General features: G+C 44.2%; 1 protein-coding gene across 1 annotated transcript in view; it reads left to right on the top strand.

Annotated features, from left to right (window-relative positions):
* The window catches only part of LOC122932309 (E3 ubiquitin-protein ligase TRIM39-like), a 42,188-nt gene that overhangs the window by 17,116 nt on the left and 2,007 nt on the right, over positions 1-23,065 (top strand). The window contains exons 2-5 of the mRNA XM_044286653.1: positions 1,340-1,761; positions 4,079-4,174; positions 8,511-8,741; positions 13,388-13,410. Coding sequence (XP_044142588.1) covers positions 1,342-1,761; positions 4,079-4,174; positions 8,511-8,741; positions 13,388-13,410 — 770 coding nt within the window. The 5' untranslated portion in view covers positions 1,340-1,341. The remainder of the gene's footprint in view (positions 1-1,339; positions 1,762-4,078; positions 4,175-8,510; positions 8,742-13,387; positions 13,411-23,065) is intronic.

Here is a 23,065-nt window from a genome sequence, read left to right as displayed (position 1 = left end):
TTCACACAGGCTTCGCGTGTGGGGGCCGGACAAGATGTGGGTGCGTTGCGGGAAAATGCTAAATTTTTTCAGCACAAGTGCAAAGCGTTTTAATGCGTTTTTCACGCGCGTGAGAAAAATCGGCATGTTTGGTACCCAGACCTGAACCTGGACTTCTTCACAGAAGTTTGGGTTAGGTGTTTTGTAGATTTTATTATTTTCCCTTATAAGATGGTTATAAGGGAAAATAATAGCATTCCTAATACAGAATGCAAAGTACAATAGGGCTGGAGGGGATAAAAATAATAAACAAATTTAACTCACCCCATCCACTTGGTCACGTAGCGGATCTCCTCTTCTTTCTACTTTCTTCAGGACCTGGCTAAAGGACCTTTGATGACATCACTGCGCTCATCACATGGTCCATCATATGTGATGAGAGCAGTGACTTCATCAACATCGCAGACAACGTTTTTCTGTCCACGAAGTGAACGCAACCAAACGGAATGGAATGCATTCTGGTGCATTCCGTTTAGTTTAGTTCAGTTTTGTCCCCATTGACAAAGAATGGGAACAAAACAAAAGAGTTTTCTTCCGCTATTAAGATTCTATGACGGATCTCAATAGCGGAATTGAAAATGCTAGTGTGAAAGTAGCCTAACCCTTCTTTTCACTATTATAAATGCTTTGTTATATGAAAGCTATCGCATTAACACTACACAGTGGAAATAAAGAAACCTATTTACACCACTTTTTGGCATATATCTGTCGCAGATTGCAGCGCAAAGGTTATTTGCGCAGCAATCTGCGACTTTTCACCGCTCACGCCAGGTGTAAAATAAAAAATGGGAGTGGAGTTGGCGGGGAAGGGTCTGGCCGGCTGGCCTGTCTCCTCATTTTCTACACCCGTTTTACTGTAGGCGTACAAGGTAGCTGGCATAGATATAGACAGGCAGTGGATACACGTAGGTTATGTAGACGCCGCATCCACAGTTCAGTGTATCCACCACCAGCTAAAGGGTATTAAGACCGGCGTCTAAACCGCCGGTCTTAATAATATGACCCCCACAGTTCCTAAATTGCTGTTTTTTGTTAAAAAAATTGAATAAATAGCGATCAAAAAGTTGTAACTGTCCCAAAATGTACCAATGAAAAGAACAAACTGTCTCACAAAAAAAAAACTTGTACAGCTCTGTGAACGGAAAGATAACGTTATTGTTCCCTTGCTTTAGTGATTGGTGGTGGTCCAGGACTTGGGGCCCCACCAGTCAAAGTTTCTGACATGAGAGGTACCCTTTAAACTTATACAGATATAACGTTTTGAAGATGTGAAATAACTGTGTGCCTTTCTTTCCTATAGTCATGGCGAGTGCACGGACCAAACATGTTAAAGATCTACAGGAAGAACTGACCTGTTCCATTTGCCTTGATAAGTTTAAAGACCCTGTCTCTATACAGTGTGGTCACAACTTTTGCCGAGCATGTATCTCCCAAACATGGAAAGGCACCCGCAGCAATTTTTTATGCCCTGTGTGTCGGAAGGTATCCAAATGGAAGTTTCTAAGACCTAATCGTGTTGTGGGGAACGTGCTGGAAATTTCAGCTCAAATGTTTACAGCTGTAGAAAGTGAAGGACCTAAGAAGCAGTGTCCGAAGCACCTAGAGCCACTGAAACTTTATTGTAAGGATGACTCTGAGGAAATCTGTGTAGTGTGCAGAGAGTCCGTCTATCACAGGAGCCATACAGTAATGCCAGTAGAAGAAACAACTGAAGAATTTAAGGTAAAGTCCAGTGAATAGCTACTTATTACATTTAGGAAGTTTCATAAGCATTACATAAAGGGACTGTGGCTCAGTTTTCTGATGTGTCTCAGGGAGTTTGTATGTTCTCGCCGTGTTTGCGTAGGTTTCCTCTGGGTTCTACAGTTTCCTCCCACACTCCAAAGACATACTGTTAGGCCTCTTTCACACGAGCGTGTCCGGATAAAGTCTGGATGCGTTGCGGCAAACCCGTGCGAGTGGGTACGCAACTGCAGTCAGTTTTGTCTGCGATTGCGTTCCGTTCAGTTTTTATCGCGCGGGTGCAATGCGCATGATAAAAAACTGAATGTGGTACCCAGACCCGAACTTCTTCACAGAAGTTCAGGTTTGGGTTCAAGGTTGTGTAGATTGTATTATTTCCCCTTATAACATGGTTATAAGGGAAAATAATACCATTCTGAATACAGAATGCATAGTACAATAGGGCTGTAGGGGTTAAAAATAATAATTTAACTCACCTTAATCCACTTGTTCACACAGCCGGCATCTCTTCTGTCTTCATCTGTGAGGAATAGGACCTTTGATGAGGTCACTACGCTCATCACATGATCCATCACCATGGTAAAAGATCATGTGATGGACCATGCGATGAGCGTAGTGACCTCATCAAAGGTCCTATTCCTCACAGAACAAGACAGAAGAGATGCCGGCTGCGCGAACAAGTGGATTAAGGTAAGTTACATTTTTATTTATTTTTTTACCCCCTCCATCCCTATTTTACTTAGCATTCTGTATTCAGAATGCTATTATTTTCCCTTATAACCATGTTATAAGGGGAAATAATAATGATCGGGTCCCCATCCTGATCGTCTCCAAGCAACCGTGCGTGAAAATCGCACCGCATCCGCACTTGCTTGCGGATGCTTGCAATTTTCACACAGCCCCATTCACTTCTATGGGGCCTGCGTTGCGTGAAAAACACACAAAATAGAGCTTGCCGCGATTTTCACGCAACGCACAAGTGATGCGTGGAAATCACCGCTCATGTGAACAGCCCCATAGAAATGAATGGGTCCGGATTCAGTGCGGATGCAATGTGTTCAACTCACGGATTGCACGCGGAAAACTCGCCCGTGTGAAAGGGGCCTTAGGGAACCTAGATTGCGAGCCCCATTAGGGACAGCTTGATGCTAATGTCTGTAAAACGCTGCGGAATATAATAATGCTATATAAGTGCATTAAATAATAATAGCTGAGTTTGGTGAGCTAGGACACCCTACGATCTCAAAAGTTTCACATGCAGTAAATTTATTGCAAAATATCTACAACTGTCCCATATGTCGGAATGGGGCTTACAGAAATCAATGCCCATGCTCTACAAACACCACTTATTATAGAAATGATTTTCAGCTTCTGAAATTTCTGGAACAAATCTACTGCATGTGAATATTTCCATTGGGTTGTGTTCGCACATGGCGAATAGGGGCATGTTCACACCAGCACTAGTTATTTCCATTGTTCTGCTCAGTTAGAGGAGCAGAACAATAAAAATAACAGATGGGCCGTAATTGGCAGACAACAGAGCTGAACAGACCCCACTGCCCATAACGGGGTCCTTTTTGGAGTTGTTAGTGCAGGACTTTTTTGTCTGTTCTTTTTGACAGATTCTGCAATGGAGGCCCTGAACAGAGCCTTCCGCACAGATATGAACCTGCCCTAATGGGATTTTACCAAATGTCAGCCCCACAATGCAGAAAAAAAGCTTCAGCAGAAATTGTCCTGCAGTGTTGATTTTGAATGTACCATGTCAGTTTATACTGTGTATTTTATCCTTTACAATATGTGCAGCAAATCTACATCCCATATGGATATACACAAAGTGTGTCACCATGCTCTTCGAAGGGCGGGGTTCCCTTGACGTAGACGAGCCTGCCATAGAAATCAGTTATTTAAAGAGGACCTTTCACTTGTATAAACTATGTGAACTGAGTATGCTGCCATATAGAGAAAAAAAACCTCCCAGGCTGTGAGCTGTGCGCTGCGATTGGCCAGCGCTGCAGCCTAGGAGAAGGAGACGCCCACAGGACAAGGGAAGACCCGCCTACTATAACTTAAGGAGCAAAGGTACCGGAGCCTATAACGGGAGAACGGAGCGGCGCCCGGGGATAATAGTAAGTGCAGTGAGATCCCCGGGCCCCGCTCTTTATGGCAGCATACTCAGTTCACATCGTTTATACAAGTGAAAGGTCCTCTTTAAACAATGAAGTAATGATAATTGTTGTGAAACTAATGTTATGTTGCTGAGTCTGTGTCAGCATTATTAATCTTCTTTAAACAGGGTGAAGTTCAAAATCGTCTGCAGGCATTAAGAAAGGAGCTTACCAATAGTGTGCAACTTAAAACTGAAGAAGAAGAAAGAGCTCAAGAACTTCAGGTACACACATCCAAATGCTGTAAAGTGAAATACAGTACAGTCTAGGGTTGTTGCGGGTATCGAAATTTCGATACCCAATCAATACTTTTGTCCCGGTATCGATACGATACTGGGATTTCCATTTTTTCGATACTGGGCTGCGCTACTGCGCAGTCTAGTATCTCTGAACATGAGCGCGCTGCTGTCAGCGCGCTCATGTTCTCTCAGCAGCACAGGGGAGAAGGAAGCAGTGTCTCCCTCCCCTTGTGCTGCCGCTGCCACCAATGAGGAGAGGGGCGGAGGAGGGGCGGGCGCACTGTGCCACCAATGATAGGACTTTTCCTACACAGAGCGGTGCCCAGAGATGTCCCTGCACTTACCATTATTCCTGAGCGCCGCTCCGTTCGTAATTAGCATATGGAGCAGGAGAGGAGACAGTAATGGGGCACTGCGGGCGAACGGAGCGGCGCCCAGGAATAATAGTAAGTGCTGGGACATCTCTGGGCGCCGCTCTGTGTAGCCTAATACTTAAAGACTACTTTATATGGGTCCAGACTTTAGCACATAATACAGGAGGCGGATGCCGGCAGCAGAATTGCATTGCCGGCACCCTGCCCCTGACAGGGAGCTGCGATCAGCAGCAGTTAACCCCTCAGGTGCGGCACCTGAGAGGTTAACTGCTGCTGATCTGCCGGTACCCGCCTCCTGTATTAAGGGGTAATTATAATTGGTGGCGCAGTGCGCTCAACCCCCCACCCCATTAAATCATTGGTGGCACAGTGCCCCCACCCCCCAGTATTAAAATCATTGGTGGCAGTGGCCACAGGGTCCCCTCTCCCCTCCTCCTCAGTGGCAGTTCCGATCGGAGCCCCAGCAGTGTAATCCTGGGGCTCCGATCGGTTACCATGGCAGCCAGGACACTACTGAAGCCCTGGCTGCCATGGTAACATCCCTGATGCTGTGTGCACAGAGCACCGAGCAGCAGGGACAGTGTGAAGTCCTATTCACGCTGATAGAGCTCTATCAGGGTGAATAGGACAAGGGATTAAAAAAAATCCCAGGTTCTAACCTCTAAGGGGGGAAATAGATATTAAATAAAAAGTGTAAAAAAAAAAAAAAAAAAAAAAAAAAAGTTTACAAAAAAACCACCAAAATATTAAGTATAAATCACCCCCTTTCCCAATTTCACATATAAAATGAATAAACAATAAATAAACATATCACATAGCGCCACGTCACAAAAGTCCAAGCTATTAAAATATAAAAAAAATCTATGCGGTGAACGCCTACGCGATTCGCCATTTTTTAAAATGCGGAATGCATGTGGCTTTTTTGGTTTATTTTTTCGTGTGGTATCGAGTATCGCAATACTTTTTTATGGTATCGAAACTGAATAAAAAATTTGGTATCGCAACAACTCTAATAAATGGATGCCAAGTCCACATAAAGGTAGTCACTTCATGCACTCCTTCACCAAGATCCCAGTTATGTATCCACGCTGAAACACTGAGTAATAAGTAGGTGGCGCTCTACACCTCAGCTTAGCAAATCTATATTCCAAGAAAATCATGTGGCACTCACCATTAAAAGTATATTAAAACTCTCATTTTTGCAGTGTTTTTTAATGTCTCTGGAATAAAGGATATACGGTACTATTCATGGCATGTTTTTCTTGATATATCTATAATAAATGGGCCCTACTAGGTGTTGAATTAATCATTTTTTTGGGATGATTGAAAAAGAATGGTGTTTAATTAGGCCCCTTTCACACAAGCGAGTTTTCAGCGCGGGTGCAATGCGTGACGTGAACACAGCACCCGCACTGAATCCTGACCCATTCATTTCAATGGGTCTGTATACATGAGCGTTTTTTTTTCACGCATCAGTTCTGCGTTGCGTGAAAATGCAGCATGTTCTGTATTCTGCTTTTTTCACGCAGCCCTGGCCCCATAGAAGTGAAAGGGGCTTCAGTAAAAAACGCATTGCATCCGGAAGCAAGTGCAATGCGTTTTTCACTGATGGTTGCTAGGAGATGTTGTTTGTGAAAGAGGCCTTATAGCCTCAGTATCTATAACTGAGAGACTATAACACAAATTTAGTAACTCCTTCCCAGCCTTCACCGTACATGTCCGGTGGAAAATGGGTCTTTAAACGTGGCGCCCATTCAGAAGCTGAGCGGGCACCATAGCCCTCGATGCCTGCTGTTTTTACACAGCAGTCTATGATTGGAATTAGTGCCAATCACAGACATTTAAACCATAGGATGCCATGGTCAATTGCGAACACAGCATCTAAGAGGTCTTTCCTCGGGAGTGCTGCATTCTCAGGGTTTGAAAGGCTCCTCTATGCCAAGGTCAGGGAAGCAGTTCAGTTGCCGTGGCTGCCTCAGGCCTTCTGAACGCTCTGAGGCCTGCCAATAGATATTTTCCTATGGAGCTCTGCCTATGAAATGTAATAAATCTCTCATAGATAAACTCCAGTGGTAATTCATTGAAGTCTATGAAACAAGTGATCTGATAATTGCATGTTAAAGTCCCCAAAGGGGACTTAAACAAGTAAAAAAAAATACTTTTAATCACCCCCCCTTCTCCATATAGAAAAAAAAACTATAAAAAAAAAAAAATACAATAGCACCGCCACGTCCCAAAATGCCCATCCTGTTTAAATATAAATGTATTTATCCCGTATGGTGAACGTCGTAATGGAAAAAAAATATCTAAAAATGGACAATTCGTTGTTTTTCTTTACTTCCCAAAAAATTTTAATAAAAAGGATCAAAAAGTAATAAAATAAACCCTCACACAGCTCGGAAGACATAAATATAGAAAAGTTATGTTGGTCAGAATATGCCGGTGCAAAGAAAAATTTTTTTTTTAGGGAACATTTAGTTGAAGATTGTGTCTCAGCTAAAGGCAGCATGTTATAGAGCAGGGCAGCTTTATATATACTTTTGTGGGAAAATATTCAGTGTACCTTTACAGTGCCTTAAAAAGTATTCATACTCCTTGAACTTTTCCATATTTTTTCACATTACAGCCACAAACTTAAATGTAGTTTTTGGGGATTGTGTGTGATAGACCAACAAAGTAGCAAGTATGCGTGAAGTGAAAAGAAAACGAGACTTACTTTTCAAAATTTGTAATAAATAAAAATCTGAAAAGTTTGGGGTGGATTTTTATTCAGCCCCCTGTACTCTGATACCCCTAAATAAAACCCAGTGTGACCAATTGCCCTCAGAAGTCACCTAATTAGTAAATAGAGTCTACCTACAGCTGTTCTGTGAAGGCCTCCGAGGTTTATTACAGAACATTAGTGATCAAACAGCATCATGAAAACCAAGGAACACATGATGCCGGGAGCTGCAGAGATCCACAGCTCTAGAGCAGCTGCAGCAGCAGCTTTTAGATACCAAAATGATAACGGCCACAAACCGGAACTTAGCTGGTAACAAATACGTAGCCACATGCTCCCAACTGTACACACACCAAAAAGATGGTGTATGGACTCACCATAGACACTGGCTGGTACACAAATCTCAATAGGCAGCTGAAAGGTAGTTACAGAAGCCTCCTAAAATCAGTGTCAAGCCGGTCTTTACTGTACAATAAGTGGAATACCATAGTCCAATATCATATCGGACTGAGGTTGAGTGACAGATACACTCACTGTGTATGGCCATACTCCAACCAATACTAAAATCACAGCAGGGGGCCATAGAGCACCAGAACTCCTGTTATTAACAGGCCACAAGAAAAAAATCACATGTGGTTTATTGTCTCGATTAGCTTTATAGGGTGCACCAAATAATGTGTTGCTAATTATCTCTTCCTCTGTCTAATTTAGAGTCAGATATTTCTTTACCTCATTAATGTGATGCCGTTGGATGACCACGAAAATACTATTAGCTGCATCAGCCTGCCTATCTGAACGTTTTTGCTTGGTTCTCACTCTGCTAGTCACTCCTTCCTCCTCCTTCATAGACGTATATGGGAAGATGTAATCTGACACTTCAGTGAGCAGGCAGCCATTCTTGGTTTCACAAGAATTAGTAAAACATTCAGATAAAAGTTAGTTTTGGAGGTAGGGGAGGACAGGAAAAGAGCTGGAGAGGAAAGAGACATTTTTATTTGATATATACAGATATATTACAAAATTGCTTATCGTCTCCTGTGCTGTCCACTTAAGTTGTGTGAAAAGTTAGTGACCATTAAAACATATAAAAAATCCTATTGATACTATGCATTTTCTATTACATACACTGCATGACACCAGAGTCTATAATCTAGAAACAGTAGAAAATATAGTTTTTGTAGTTTTTTTGCAAGAACAGTTGTACTGACCTTATTCTTTCTTGAAGGCTGAAGTTTTACAAAAACGTCAAATGGTGACTGCAGGCTTCGAAGGTTTGCGGCAACTTCTGGCTGATGAAGAAACGGTGATCAATCACCGTTTAGAAAACCTTGAGAGAGCAATTAAACAGAGGAGAAACGAGTGTGTCAGCAGGCTGAATGAAAAGGTGTCATCGCTCCAAAAAGTCATCACTGACCTTGAAAAAAGTTTTCTCATTTCAAACAGCCATAATTGTCAGGTGAGGTACAGTAGTGATCATTTATATTTGTGTACACATACAGATTTACAGTATGGAATTTTGGTATCATCATAATTGCAACTCACAGAATAATTTAAAAAAACATGTGTCATCAGAAAATGAACTGCTGTTTAAATCACTTCCATAATATGTTTAACATATTTTTAAATATATTTTGATGATGTTATTTTAAATTTTCCATGTCTTTTATTTTATTTTTTTCATATTTGAAAACAATGGAGACGTCCAGCTTCCCATAAAAAAGTGATAGCCTTTATTCTTTAAAACGATAAAATATCCAATGACACAGTACAGACACGCAGCGTTAGTGTCTACGCGTTTGTGTCCCTTACTCATGACAGTGCTGTGGTAAACATTACACCCTTATATACCCCCCCAGCAATCACAAATCATGTGAAGACATTTGGAAAAATACAAAATACGGTATTAAAAGTCCAAAAATAACATGAGGATTAATTGCATTGCAGAATCAGGTCATATTTTTTTATTTAGACCAGTTGGAAAGCAACTACCCAGCCGGAAAATTCAAAAGGATTCCCGGCTGAGTAGTTTTTTTTTTCCGGTGGTCTTCCCCTCTAATGGGGGGACTGACCCGTTCTACACTTTGGGCTACAAACAATGTAGTGTCTCTTTTGTGAACTGTGGAAAAGTGTAAGGTAGCTGCGGATACATTACTGGTACGATAGTGAGGGATGTCAGACTAATGTTTCCTTATACGAGTCTTGATGTCATTTGTAGTGCACCCAACATATTGCAAGGAGCATGCAGTGCAAATGATTAGATATACCGCATATTCAGTGTTTAATAGTGAAAGTCTTTCCACTTGCAGTAGATGTCACTTTTTTAGAGGGTTGCATATACTTCCAGCAAATACATCTATTATGGCCGCATTTATAGCTTCCCCTGTACCATAACCATGTGGGTTTCACTTATTTGTCATCTCTAAAAAAAGACACTTATTATATGTAAACTAAAACCAAAAATCTTGCAGTTTGTGCACTGACCACTATGTCTAATAATTAGCGCCACTTCTTAAGAACTGCTCAGGCAAGATGGACAGATACAATTTTTATTGACACATTTCCTTTAACCCTTCCTGACCAGCGCCGTAATAGTAAGGCGCTGGCTGGGTCTTTAAAGATGGCGCGCATTCCTGAGCGGAGCAGTTGCCATAGCCGCAGGGGGCCTGCTGTTTCTTTTAGCAGACACTTGCGGCTAATGTCCGTAACCGGCAGTAATGCCGGTCGTGTACATTTAGGCCCCTTTCACGCGGGCGAGTATTCTGCGCGGGTGCAATGCGTGAGCTGAACGCATTGCACCCGCACTGAATCCTGACCCATTCATTTCTATGGGGCTGTGCACACGAGCGGTGATTTTCACGCATCACTTGTGCGTTGCGTGAAAATCGCAGTATGCTCTATATTCTGCGTTCTTCAACTCAGGCCTCATAGAAGTGAATGGGGCCGCGTGAAAATCGCAAGCATCCGCAAGCAAGTGCGGATGCTGTGCGATTTTCACGCATGATTGCTAGGTGACGATCGTGCTGGGGACCCGATCTGTATTATTTTCCCTTATAACATGGTTATAGAAGGAAAATAATAGCAATCTGAATACAGAATGCAAAGTAAAATAGTGATGGAGGGGTTAAATTTTTTTTTATAAAAAATTAACTCACCGAGTCCACTTGATCGCATAGTTGCGGATCTCTGTCTTCTTCTGTAATGTTGAGCTGCCGGCGTGGTGACGTCACATCACATGATCCAATCACATGGTCCCTCACCATGGTGATGAAGCATGTGATTGGACCATGTGATGAGCACAGTGACATCATCAAAGGTCCTATTCCTGTGCACAGCAAAGAAGAAGACAGAAGAGAAGCCGGGATGCGCGATCAGGTGGATTGAGGTGAGTTAATATTTTTTTTTATTTTTTTTTTTATATAACCCAGCCTTATTGTACTATGCATTCTGTATTAACAATGCTATTATTTTCCCTTATAACCATGTTATAAGGGAAAATAATACAATCTACAGAACACCTAACCCAAACCTGAACTTCTGTGAAGAAGTTTGGGTTTGTGTACCAAACATGCCGATTTTTCTCACGCGCGTGCAAAACGCATTACAATGTTTTGCACTCGCGTGGACAAATCGCGCATGTTCCCGCAATACACCCGTGTGAAACCAGCCCTAACCCCTCAGTGTGTGCAGCAGCCCCTGTCTTTGTGAATGACAGGAGGCTGTTGCATAGTATTTCCTGTGGAGCCCTTGCCTGTAATAGGGCTCTATAGGAAACTAGCAATTTTCTCATAGACTCCTGGAGAATAGCAATTTTCCAAAAATAAAAATAAAAACTAAAAAAAAATAAAAAAAACACACATCATGGGTGTCGCCATGGGCGAAAACGCCCATAGTATAAAGATATAAAAATATATTCCCCATACAGCAAAACGGAAAAAGCGTCAAAATGTCCGATTCGCCGTTTTTGGTCGCTTAATTTTCTACAAAAAAATTAAATAAAAAGTGATCAAAAAGTCATACATACCCCAGAATGTCCGATTCGCCGTTTTTAGTCGCTTAATTTTCTACAAAAAAATTAAATAAAAAGTGATCAAAAAGTCATACACACCCCAGAATGGTATCAATGAAAAGTTCAGATCGCCCGCAAAAAATAACCCCTTACACAGCTCCGTACACATAATTATAAAAAAAAGTATAGGGGTCAAAATATGGCGATGAAAAAATAAAACTATACATATAAGGTATCACCGGATTTGTACTGACCTGTAAAATGAAAGTAACTGGTCAGTTTTTTCGCACATTGAACGTTGTAAATAAAAAACCCATAAAACTGTGGTGGAATTGCTTTTTTTTTGCAATTTCAACCCATTTGGAATTTTCATGCTTCCCACTACATCATATGCAATATTAAATGGTAGTGTTGGAAAGTACAAATTGCCCTGCAAAAAACAAGCCCTCGTTTGGCTATGTGAACAGACAAATTAAAATGTTATGGCTCTGGGGAGGCAGGGAGCGCAAAAAAAAAAAAAAAAAAAAAAAAAAAAAATTCCGGGGTAGAAAGGGTTAAAACAAATCTAAAAAAACAATTGTGGAATTATTTTATTTAAAAAAAAAACTTTATTTTATTCATAAAAATTATTCATTATGCATACTCTGAAAATAGTGACATTAATCAATTGTAGCCATGTTGGTGCTATGGCTCTTGGAATGTGTTGATGAAAAACAATAACCATTGCGAGCTCTCCGTACAGTATTTAAATGTATTGGCTCCTATGAGCCAAAGTTATTACATCGCGAAGTCTCGCGAGACTTCGCATAATAACTTCATAAATCAATTTCTACTGTAAAAAAACATTTCCCGAACTCTGGTTTGCTTCAAAGTGGTATTGCTCATCCCTAATCCTCATGTTGGGTCATTAATATCAGATCGGCGGTGGTCCGACTCCAAGCACCCCTGCCAATCAGCTGTTAAAGAGAACAACGCTCATACAAGCACTGCCTGCTCTGCTCTGTTTACGTGCTCGCCGCAGCAATTGCGGTGTTGAGCAGGTGTAATTACAAGTATGGCGTCCCTATTCATTTCTATGGGACGGCTCTGTCTGTTCAAGTGAATACTACAGAGCCTTCCCATAAAAGTGATTGGGGATGCCATACTTGTAATTACACCTGTGCACCACTGCAATTGATGTGGAGAGCATTTCCGCAGAGAAGGCCATGCTCGTATGAGCACTGCATTCGGTCCAAACAGACCCCCGACAATCTGATATTGATGACCTATCTGGAGGATAGGTCATCAGTATAAAGTGAACAATCCCTTTAACCTTTTCCCTGCCAAGGACACATCTCATAGTATCTCATATGTCCTTGCAAGGTGACAATTCAGTAGCCAAGGATGTGTTTTGTATGCCTGCTGGCTCTTTGTATCTTTTAAATGAGACGACGGGTTTCAGTGAAAGCTCTATACACTTGCTACTTTCACTTTTGACCCAATTTCCTGATCCAACTACTCTGATTAGTGACATATCATGGGTACGTGATCTTGGTCTTGTTTTAAAGCTGAGATTGTCAGCTTGAATCTCTTGTGGACACTTCACCAGTGAAATCAATGGTTGGCTGCAGTGGACCATGTGACTATGCTGGGAAGGTAGTAAGCAAGTGGTGTACCAGAAGATGGGCAGGCAGGAGCCTACTCCCAGAACTGGAGTGGCAGGGAGCAGGTATGGTTTGTTCCACAGCAGAGGCGAGACTGTGGTGTGGGCATCTGTTAAAACTTCACTACTTTCAGACAACCTCTTTAGGCTTCATGTCGTACATTTTTCATCACTTCTCGACCTTTTTACTGTTACCTTTTTAATGAGCACAAACATATTTTGCAGCATATTATAAAGGAAGTAGTCATAAAAAATGTAATTGAAACAAATATTGTCTAAAAGGTCTCCAAAAAGAGAACAGGTATGACACTGCTTGTTTAGAGGTTAGGAAATGAATACAGTAGAAGAATGTGCTTATGTTGGATGAGTCTGGTTGTATTTAAAAAATAATACTGCATTTGTCAGGTGAACTTTTAAATAATATTTTTTCTTCTTCTTCTTTTGCCACATTCAGGAACAGAAAGCTTCTGTTGTCAGGTACCTTGTTTTGTTATTGTAGATAGAGAATAAGTTGTTTTAATGGAAAACCCCTTTAAAGGAAATCTGTCACCAGTTTCCTGCTGCCCTCACTTTTAAATCCTAACAGCTCCAGCGCATGCCAATGAGTCCCCATATTCATGAGCTCACGGCTCTCCCCACCACCTGCCTCTGACACTGTTTTTACATCCAAATCAATAGCAAGTGGGCTGGGAAAGCCAGGAGATCATGAATATTTGAAACTCATTAAGGCTACTTTCACACTAGCGTTCATGGGTCCGTTCGTGAGCTCCGTTTGAAGGAGCTCACGAGCGGACCCAAATGCCTCCGTCCAGCCCTGATGCAGTCTGAATAGAGCGGATCCGCTCAGACTGCATCAGTCTGGCGGCGTTCAGCCTCCGCTCCGCTCGCCTCCGCACGGACAGGCGGACAGCTGAACGCTGCTTGCAGCGTTCAGCTGTCCGCCTGGCCGTGCAGAGGCGAGCGGATCCGTTCAGACTTACAATGTAAGTCAATGGGAACGGATCCGCTTGAAGATGTCACCCTATGGCTCAATCTTCAAGCGGATCCGTCCCCCATTGACTTTACATTGAAAGTCTGAACGGATCCGCTCAGGCTGCTTTCACACTTAGAATTTTTTCTAAGTTATTAATGCAGACGGATCCGTACTGAACGGAGCCTCCGTCTGCATTAATATGATCGGATCCGTTCAGAACGGATCCGATCAAGCGCAAGTGTGAAAGTAGCCTTATATGCACTGGAGCTGTTCAATACAAGATTTTGAAAGAAAGTGACCCAATATTTTGCTATGGGGTTCTGTCACTTTCTCGCTCGATCATTTGGGGACCCAGGACCGTGGGTATAGCTGCTGCTGCCACTAGGAGGCGACACTAGGCTGAAAAAAAAAGTTAGCTCCTCCCCTGCAGGCTATACATCCTCTAGTTTTTAGCTTAGTGTCGCAGGAGGCAGACCTCCCTGTTTGGCAGGGCATCATGCTTTTATTATTTTATTTTTCTTATTCCTTTTTTAGGTATGGGAAACAGAGTAGCCTGGCTACTCCGTCTACCCAAAGAGCGAGTCCGGTGTCAGGTTTCCTCACCGTCCGACCTCCCCCAAGAAGAAAAGAGGACCAGGGGAGCATCGCTCCACTGCTTCCCACCAGCCAAGGGTCACCCAGATCAGGTAACTCTCCACCATTCCAGTGCCTGCCACTGATGTGCCAGCTGCTGAGGGGGTGCCCCTGCTGGTCCACCACCGGAGGGTGAAGACAAGAGGAAGAAGGTGAGGTGAGTATGCACATGGGGTAAGTATTAACCCTCTTACTACCCGCCCCCCACCCCCCCCCCCCCCACCTTACAACTCTTGCGGCAGGAAGTCGGCACCTCTGTAGGGGGTGCATTCACCCACTGGGGGCATGTTTATCAGCGGAGCATTTGCGGCGCTGTGGGCACAGAGACCGTCCGGAGATTGACCCAGCCCCTTCCCCTCCCCACTCTTATTTTCCTGGTGCAGTGGATGCCAGTAGTTGGTGACTTTCATGGGCTTCCTTGCCGCGGCCGACCGGCAATACTTGCGGTCGGCTACGGCGCATTAACCACCGCAGATCTAAACGGCTGTTACTGTTGTTAAGCCCGCATTTAGCCAGCACCCGTCTCCGGGGTGTGGCTTCATTTCCCGCCGCAATAGGCCGCGGCTCTTTAAGTCAGGAGGTCCAGACGGTAGTTCGCACCTCCCCGTCTTTTGTGGGGGGCGTGGCCTGAATTCCCACCGCTACTGGAACAAGGAGGAGGGGCCTAACATCCTGCTCGGCTCGGCTCTGAGGTGCTGGAGGACACAGGCCTGTAGGACAAGTCCTTTTGGTCTTTTAACAGCTTGTGTCCAGCATTAGGGGGCCACCATGTCTGAGCCCAACAGTGACCCTCGCAAACTTCTGGCCACTACCTATTACGCTTGCACTTTATGCAGCGTTAAATTTCCACCCGGACTCTGTTTGTTCCGCTTGCTCTGCGCCCAAACAGGTCCCCCCTTCCCAGCCTATGCAAATATATCCGACCGTCCTTCCAATATGGAACCGGAATGGGCCCGTGCACTATCCCGGGCAGTGGAGGACCTCTCCAAGCTATCCAAATCCACCCTGTCTCTAATAGGTCGCTTGGTTGATAAGTCTTTGGGCGAGCTACTGCAGAGCAGATCTTCACAAAAACGTCACAGAGCAGGACATTCCTCCTCCTCGGACGCATCTGCTTCCCCAACCCCTCCGGAGGTCACGCTCGGACGCGTTATCTTTTCCTGCAGTAGTGCTGTCTGAAGGGGAAATTGGAGACTCAGATTCCGATACGGATCCGGAGTACTCTCCCAGGGTTGCGGCTATGGTAGAAAGTCTAATTGCCGCTATATGGGACACCTTCCAAGTGCAGGATGAGTCTCCAGAGCGTGTCTTTTCTCCGCTCCAAAAGGCAGTCCAACGGGACATTCCCACTGCATGACTACTTTTCCGTTGTCATCTCTAGGGTTAGGGACCATCCAGATCGCCGCTTTAGTTCTTTAAAGCGTCTGGATCTGCTGTACACTTTTCCGGCAGACTGTGTCTCTAAATGGTCCATTCCTCCTAAAGTGGATCCCCCTGTAGCATGTCTGGCCAAGAACACAGCGATTCCTGTAGCGGACATTTCCTCACTTCAGGAACCAGTAGATCGCCGCATGGAGTCTGTGGCTAAGTCCAGGTTCCGCGCTCAGGGCCATTTCTGCTTCCGCATGGGTGGTGAAGGCGGTCTCAGAGTGGGCTCTACGCCTTCATCAGGACTTGGAAGCGGGGGTTCCTCTTACAGAACTCCAGGCCTTGGCTTCACAAATCTCCGAGGCAGGGAAGTACCTCTGTGAAGCGTCATTGGATATGGGCACACTTGTCGCCCGCTCTTCAGCTCTCGCAGTCACGCTGCGACGCGAATTATGGCTCAAGGTGTGGGCAGCGGATTCATCCTCAAAACGCTCCCTGACAGCTCTGCCTTTCTCTGGCACTTGTTTATTTCGGGTCTCGCCTGGATGAGATCATCTCTGAGGCTACTGGAGGTAAGAGTACCCACCTTCCGCAGAGCAAGCATAAGTGCACTTTTCGCGCTAGGTTGTCCCATTCCCGGGCTCAGTCTTTTCGTAGCTTTGAAGGTACGCGCCCGGCGGCAGGGAACTCTTCCAGAGCCGCCTCTCAGGATCAGCGAAAGAAGCCCATCTGTAAGCCGCAACCAACTTGGCCACCACGGGCTCAGCCTACCCGCAGTCAACAAATAGGCCTCAGCATGATGGGGCGCCCCCATCTTCTTGGGTGGGGGGTCGTCTTCTCTTATTTCAGGAACATTGGCGGGCCCACATCGCAGACGCATGGGCACTCGAGATCGTGTCATCAGGTTACAAGCTCGAGTTTGCTTCCCCTCCTCCAGAAAGGTTTTTCCTATCCCAACCACCCAAAAGGGCGGATCTGGCCACTGCTTTCTGGCGATCCAGGCTCTTCTGGCTCAGGGGTTCATTTCCCCGGTTCCCCTCACGGAACACTTCACAGGTTTTTATTCAAATCTGTTTGCAGTTCCCAAAAAGGAGGGGTCAGTTCGTCCAGATCTGGACCTCAAGCTGTTGAATCGGTTTCTCCGAATTCAGCGGTTCCGGATGGAGTCTCTTCGTTACATAATAGCTTCTCTGGAACAAGGCGAATTCCCTTCCTCCATAGATATCCATGACGCATACTTGCACGTTCCCCATTGCCCTCATCGCTTTTTGCATTTTGCAGTGGGCTCCCAACATTACCAATTTGTCACTCTCCCCTTTGATTTGGCGACAGCTCCGCGACTGTTCACAAAGGTTCTGGCTCCAGTTCTGGTCCTCCTTCGTTCCAGGGGCATCTCTCTAATCCCCTTTTTCGACAACATTTTAGTAAAAGCGGCGTCCTTCGGCCACAACAAGGACAGTCTCCGCATCACTCTGGAGACGCTAGCGCGTCCACATGTATCAAATTTTTGGGGATGATTCTCGACTCGAATGCGGCTCTAGCAGTCAGCCTTCTTCTCATGCACCGTTCCCCATCCATTCGCCGGTGCATGCAGGTTCTGGGCATGATGGTCGCTACCATGGAAGCGGTGCTGTTCACACAGTTTCACACCCGGGCACTCCAACAGGCACTCCTCTCATCCTGGGACAAGTCGGTGGACTCCTTGGTCAAACCCATAGTTCTCGCTTCGATGGTGTGCTCGGCACACAGATGGTGGCTCTCCACACCAACGTTGGATTCGGGGAAATCCTTTCTACCGATTTCCTGGATGGTCATAACTACCAATGCCAGTCTTCAGGGCTTGGGAGGAGTCTTCCCACCCCGGACGGTATAGGGGTTTGGTCTAAATCAGAGTCCAAAACTGCTAATCAACATTTTGGAACTTCATTCACTCCCTCCTTCATTGGTCCCCCCTTCTGACGGGTCAGCCAATCTGGATACAGTCGGACAACGCCACAGCAGTGGCCTTCATCAGTCATCAAGGGGGAACCCGTAGTCAAGCGGCGATGGCTGAATCCTCGCTGATTCTTCAATGGGCGGAGAAGCACGTACCAGCAGTCTACATCCCAGGGGTGGAGAATTGGGCGGCGAACTTCCTCAGTCGGAACGACCGTGGACCCGGGGGAATGGGCCCTGCACCCGGAGGTCTTCACAGAAATCTTTCACTGTTGGGGACGGCCAGACATGGACTTGATGGCGTCCAGATTCAACCACAAGCTACCCGCCTTCTTCTCTCGCCTGTTGTTCAGGCTCTGAAGATTTATCTGTCCACCTCTAGCTCCTTTAGACAGACAGATTCTTTGTTCATAATTCCAGAAGGGCCGTGTAAGGGTTTGGCGGCTTCTAAGGTTACCATTGCAAGGTGGAATCATTTTGCTGAGGTGTGTACCACTCCTGGGGCAAGGTACCGCCCATCCGGATCACGGCGCATTCCACCAGGGCGGTAGGCGCTTCATGGGCTCTGTTGCACCACGCTTTTGCTTCGCAACTGTGTAAGGCTGCGACTTGGTCCTCCCTACACACTTTTACCAAATTGTACCAGGTGCATTCCTTGGCATCGGACACGGTTCTGGGCCGCAAAGTCTTGCAGGTCGGCAGTGTCTGAACGGCTCGTTCCATGGGGTGTAGTTCTTTCCTCCCCGTGGACTGCTTTGGAACGTCCCACGGTCCTGTGTCCCCCAATGAACGAGCGAGAAAACAAGATTTTTGTGAACTCACCTGTAAAATCTCTTTCTTGGTGAGTTCATTTGGGGACCCAGCACCCATCCATTAGTTACCATTGTTTCCACAGATAGGGCGGTTTGTTCCCGGTGGTGTCCTCTGTTGCGGTTCGGACATACTGGGGTTATCGGTTGTTAGTTCGGTTATATGTATTTTGTTCTCTGCTACTCCTACTACTTGGGCACAAACTGAGTTGCTCTCTCCAGGCTGGAGGGGGTATAGCCTGCAGGGGAGGAGCTAACACTTTTTTTTTACAGCCTAGTGTCACCTCTTAGTGGCGGCAGCAGTAGCTATACCCACGGTCCTGTGTACCCCAATGAACTCAGCAAGAAAGAGATTTTACAGGTGAGTTCACAAAAATCTCTTCTTTTTTTATGTTGCCCTTAATTAGGACACCATAAAACCGGTGACAGATTCCCTTTAAGTGCCAAACTAGGCTGGATCCTTAAGGGGTAAAAAATAAGGATGCATTTTAAGCATAATTGTATTATGATGTGCCTGACAACATTTTTGTACATATAGGGCCAGATTTATCATTAGCTCAAGTCAAAATAATGGAGTGAAAAAGTCGCACATTTTTGCGCAATCTCTAAAACACCCATAATCTAAAAATAAATTGCCCATAAGGCAAACAGCAAAACTGAAAAAAGCGTCCAAATGGCCGATTCGCCATTTTTAATCGCTTCGTTTTCACAAAAAAAAAAGTGATCAAAAAGTCATAACACCCCAGAATGGTATCAATGAAAAGGTCAGATCGCCCCCCCAAAAAATGAGCCCCCATACAGCTTTGTAAACATAATTACAAAAAAGTTATAGGGGTCAAAATATGGCGACAAAATGAAACAAGAAAAACTATACATATAAGGTATCGCCGGATTCGTACTGACCAGTTTTATCACACATCGAACGTCGTAAATAAAAAATAAAATAAAAATAAAACTGTGGTACAAATGCTTTTTTTTTTTGCAATTTCAACCCATTTGGAATTTCTTTCCCACTTCCCACTACATGATATGCAATATTAAATGATGGCGTTGGAAAGTACTATTTGTCCCGCAAAAAACAAGCCCTCATATGGCTTTGTGAACAGACAAATAAAAGAGTTATGGCTCTGGGAAGGCAGGGAGCGCAAAACAAAAAATGACCATAATAGCCACACCTGGGGAAATAAGGTGTGGCAAGCACCAGAAACAACACAGACATGATTTAATCCAAACGGAAAACATGTCAGATCAAACCACGTGTCTCACCGATCTCCTGCCACCTGTCGCGGGAACGTCCATAACAGTACTTACCCCCCTTCTACAGGACCAACCTTTTCCGGATGAGACCTGTGAAAAGCTTTTTACCAAACGACTGGCATTCACGTCAGATACCCACATCCTCTGCTCTGGTCCATAACCCTTCCAGTGAACAAGATACTGAAGAGATCTACAGAGAACTCGAGAGTCAATAATCTTGGCGATCTGGAATTCCAAACTACCGTCTACCATGAAAGGAGCGGGGGACGACTCCAAAGGTTCAACATATCTCTTCAACAACGATTTGTGAAGCACAATATGAATTTTCAGAGCCTGAGGAAGTTCAAGACAAAAAGCTACAGGATTAATGATGGCAGTGATCTTATATGGACCAATAAACATTGGACCCAATTTCCAAGAAGGAACATTTAACTTAATATTTCTTGTGGACAGCCACACAAAATCACCCACACTTAGGTCTAGACCATTCATACGTTTCCTGTCAGCCCCACGTTTATACTTGTTGCCCATATTCATCAAGTTTTTTAGAATTTTCCGCCATATAGAAGACAAACGTTCCTCCTTAGGGATACTGGAAATATCTGAACCAGAGAATGTACCAAATTGCGGGTGAAACCCATATGCCCCAAAAAATGGCGACTTACCAGTGAACTCCTGTCTACGATTGTTTATGGCAAACTCTGCCAAAGACAAAAACGAAGACTATTCCTCCTGGTTCTCAGAGACAAAACATCTGAAGTAACTCCAGACTCTGATTAGTGCGCTCCGTCTGTCCATTCATCTGAGGATGAAAAGCAGAAGAAAAAGACAGTTTCACCCCCAACCAAGTACAGAACGCCTTCTAGAATCTGGACACAGACTAAGTCCCATGATCCAAGATCACGTCAGAGGGAATGCCATGAAGTTTTACAATGTTGTCAATAAACACTTGCGCAAGTGTTTTAGCTTTAGGTTGGCCAGGCAATGCTATAAAGTGCACCATTTTACTAAAACGATCAGCTACCACCAGAATAACAGTCTTTTCAGACAAATTAGGCAGGTCAGTAAAAATCCATAGACGAGTGAGTCCATGGTCTGGACGGTATGAGCAATAGAAGTAGATATCCAGAAAGTCGAGTATGTGTCACCTTAGCACGTGCACAGATACTACAGGCCGACACATAGTCCTCAACACACTTATGCAACCCCTGCCACCAGAATCTACGAGAGATGAGGTTGGCAGTGGATCTACTCCCAGGGTGTTCCATAAGAACCACCCCCTCCGATATTATCAGACTAGGATTTTTAAAATCGCCACCTCCATGAAAACTATGTGACAAGGCATCTGTCTTGACGTTCTTAACCCCAGGACGATAAGTGACAATGAAATTGAATCTGGTGAAAAACAAAGGCCATCTGGCATGCCTCGGGTTCTGTCGTTTAGCCGACTCCAGGTAAGCCAGATTTTTGTGATCAGTGAACACCGTGATCGGATGAATCGCCCCTTCCAACCAATGACACCACTCCTCAAAAGCCAACTTAATGGCCAGTAACTCTCTGTTACCCACATCGTAATTTCTCTCTGCGGCACAGAGTTTTTTACAGAAAAATGCACAGGTGCGCTATTTACCAGGTAACGGGCCCTGCAATAAGACAGCTCCTACCCCCACCTCAGACGCGTCAACTTCCACAATGAAAAGTTGCAATACATCCGGCTGCACCAATATAGGGGCAGAAGCGAAGCACTCCTTAACCGCAAAAAAAGCTCGCAATGCCGAATCAGACTACACTGAAACATCCGTCCCTTACAGACCGTTAAGGGTTTCACCACTGTCGAATAGTTCTAAATATATTTTCGGTAATAGTTGGTGAACCCAGTCCAATACAGCACAGACTTTTTCTGGATCCATTCGAAAACCTGAAGATGACAGCGGGTAGCCCAAGAATTTCACCTCATGTACAGCAAAAACACACTTCTCTAATTTTGCATACAATTTATTATCTCTTAGGATCTGTAACACCTGTCTAACGTGATCCTGATGAGTCTCCACATCTGGAGAATAAATTAGTATGTCAGCCAAATACACAACAACAAACCTCCCCACCAGGTGATGAAAAATGTCATTCACAAAATGTTGGAAAACCGCAGGAGCATTGGTCAACCCAAAAGGCATGACCAGGTTCTCAAAGTGACTCTCTGGGGTATTAAAAGCCATCTTCCATTCATCCATTTCCTTGATCCTGACCAGATTATATGCCCCCCTTAAGTCCAACTTGGAGAACACCTTGGCATCAACAATCTGGTTAAACAAGTCAGGAATCAAAGGAAGGGGGTAAGGATCATGGACAGTAATCCGATTTAGCTCACGGGAATCCAGAGATGGCCTAAGAGTTGTGAAGCCTTGTTAACTACATAAAAAGATAAAAAACCAAAAGATAATGGAATTGTTCCTATTCTACATAAAAACGAAATGTTAATCGTTAAGTCCCATTGTTACCAAAATGGTACTAATGAAACTACATCTTGCCCCGCAAAAAAAAATCATGTCGGCTGATAAAATGAATAAGTGCTAAATCTTAGAGTGCTTCAACATAAAAACCAATTATTTTTGCATAAGACATGTTATAATTGTGTAACAGTAGTAAAAAAAACTATACATATTTGGTATGGCCATTATTATGCTGACCCATACAATAAAAGTAACTTATTATGTTGCACAGCGAATATCATAAATTCAGTGTGCAAAAAAAACAATAGTAGAATAGCTTTTTTTCCATTACTGCACTTCAAATAAATAATACAAGTTAATCAATACGTTATATGTATGCCAAAATTGAAAGGTTATCACCAGAAAAAAAATATTGAGAATCGTCCTTACTGAGCCAGCGACAAACTTTGCATAAATCAATAGTACAGCGTGTACATGAGAAATAACACTTTTCTGGCCATTATATCACTTGTATCTTTTTTTTTGTGGTTTTCTTCTGTGTATAATGAATATCTTATGGTGTGTGCCATGCACTGCGAACACAGAAAGTAGAGGAGAACCTCCTTCCTGTCTCACAGTCACTCAGAAGCAGCCCCATATAATGCATGATATTATAGAGATGTACTGACCTGTATGCTTATGAATGAAGAACTTGTGCTGAGCTATAT

Source organism: Bufo gargarizans, chromosome 3, assembly GCF_014858855.1.
Source record: "Bufo gargarizans isolate SCDJY-AF-19 chromosome 3, ASM1485885v1, whole genome shotgun sequence".
NCBI classification, from domain to species: Eukaryota; Metazoa; Chordata; class Amphibia; order Anura; family Bufonidae; genus Bufo; species Bufo gargarizans.
The sequence above is the reverse complement of the archived record's forward strand: the minus strand, read 5'-3'. Positions and strand labels throughout refer to the sequence as shown.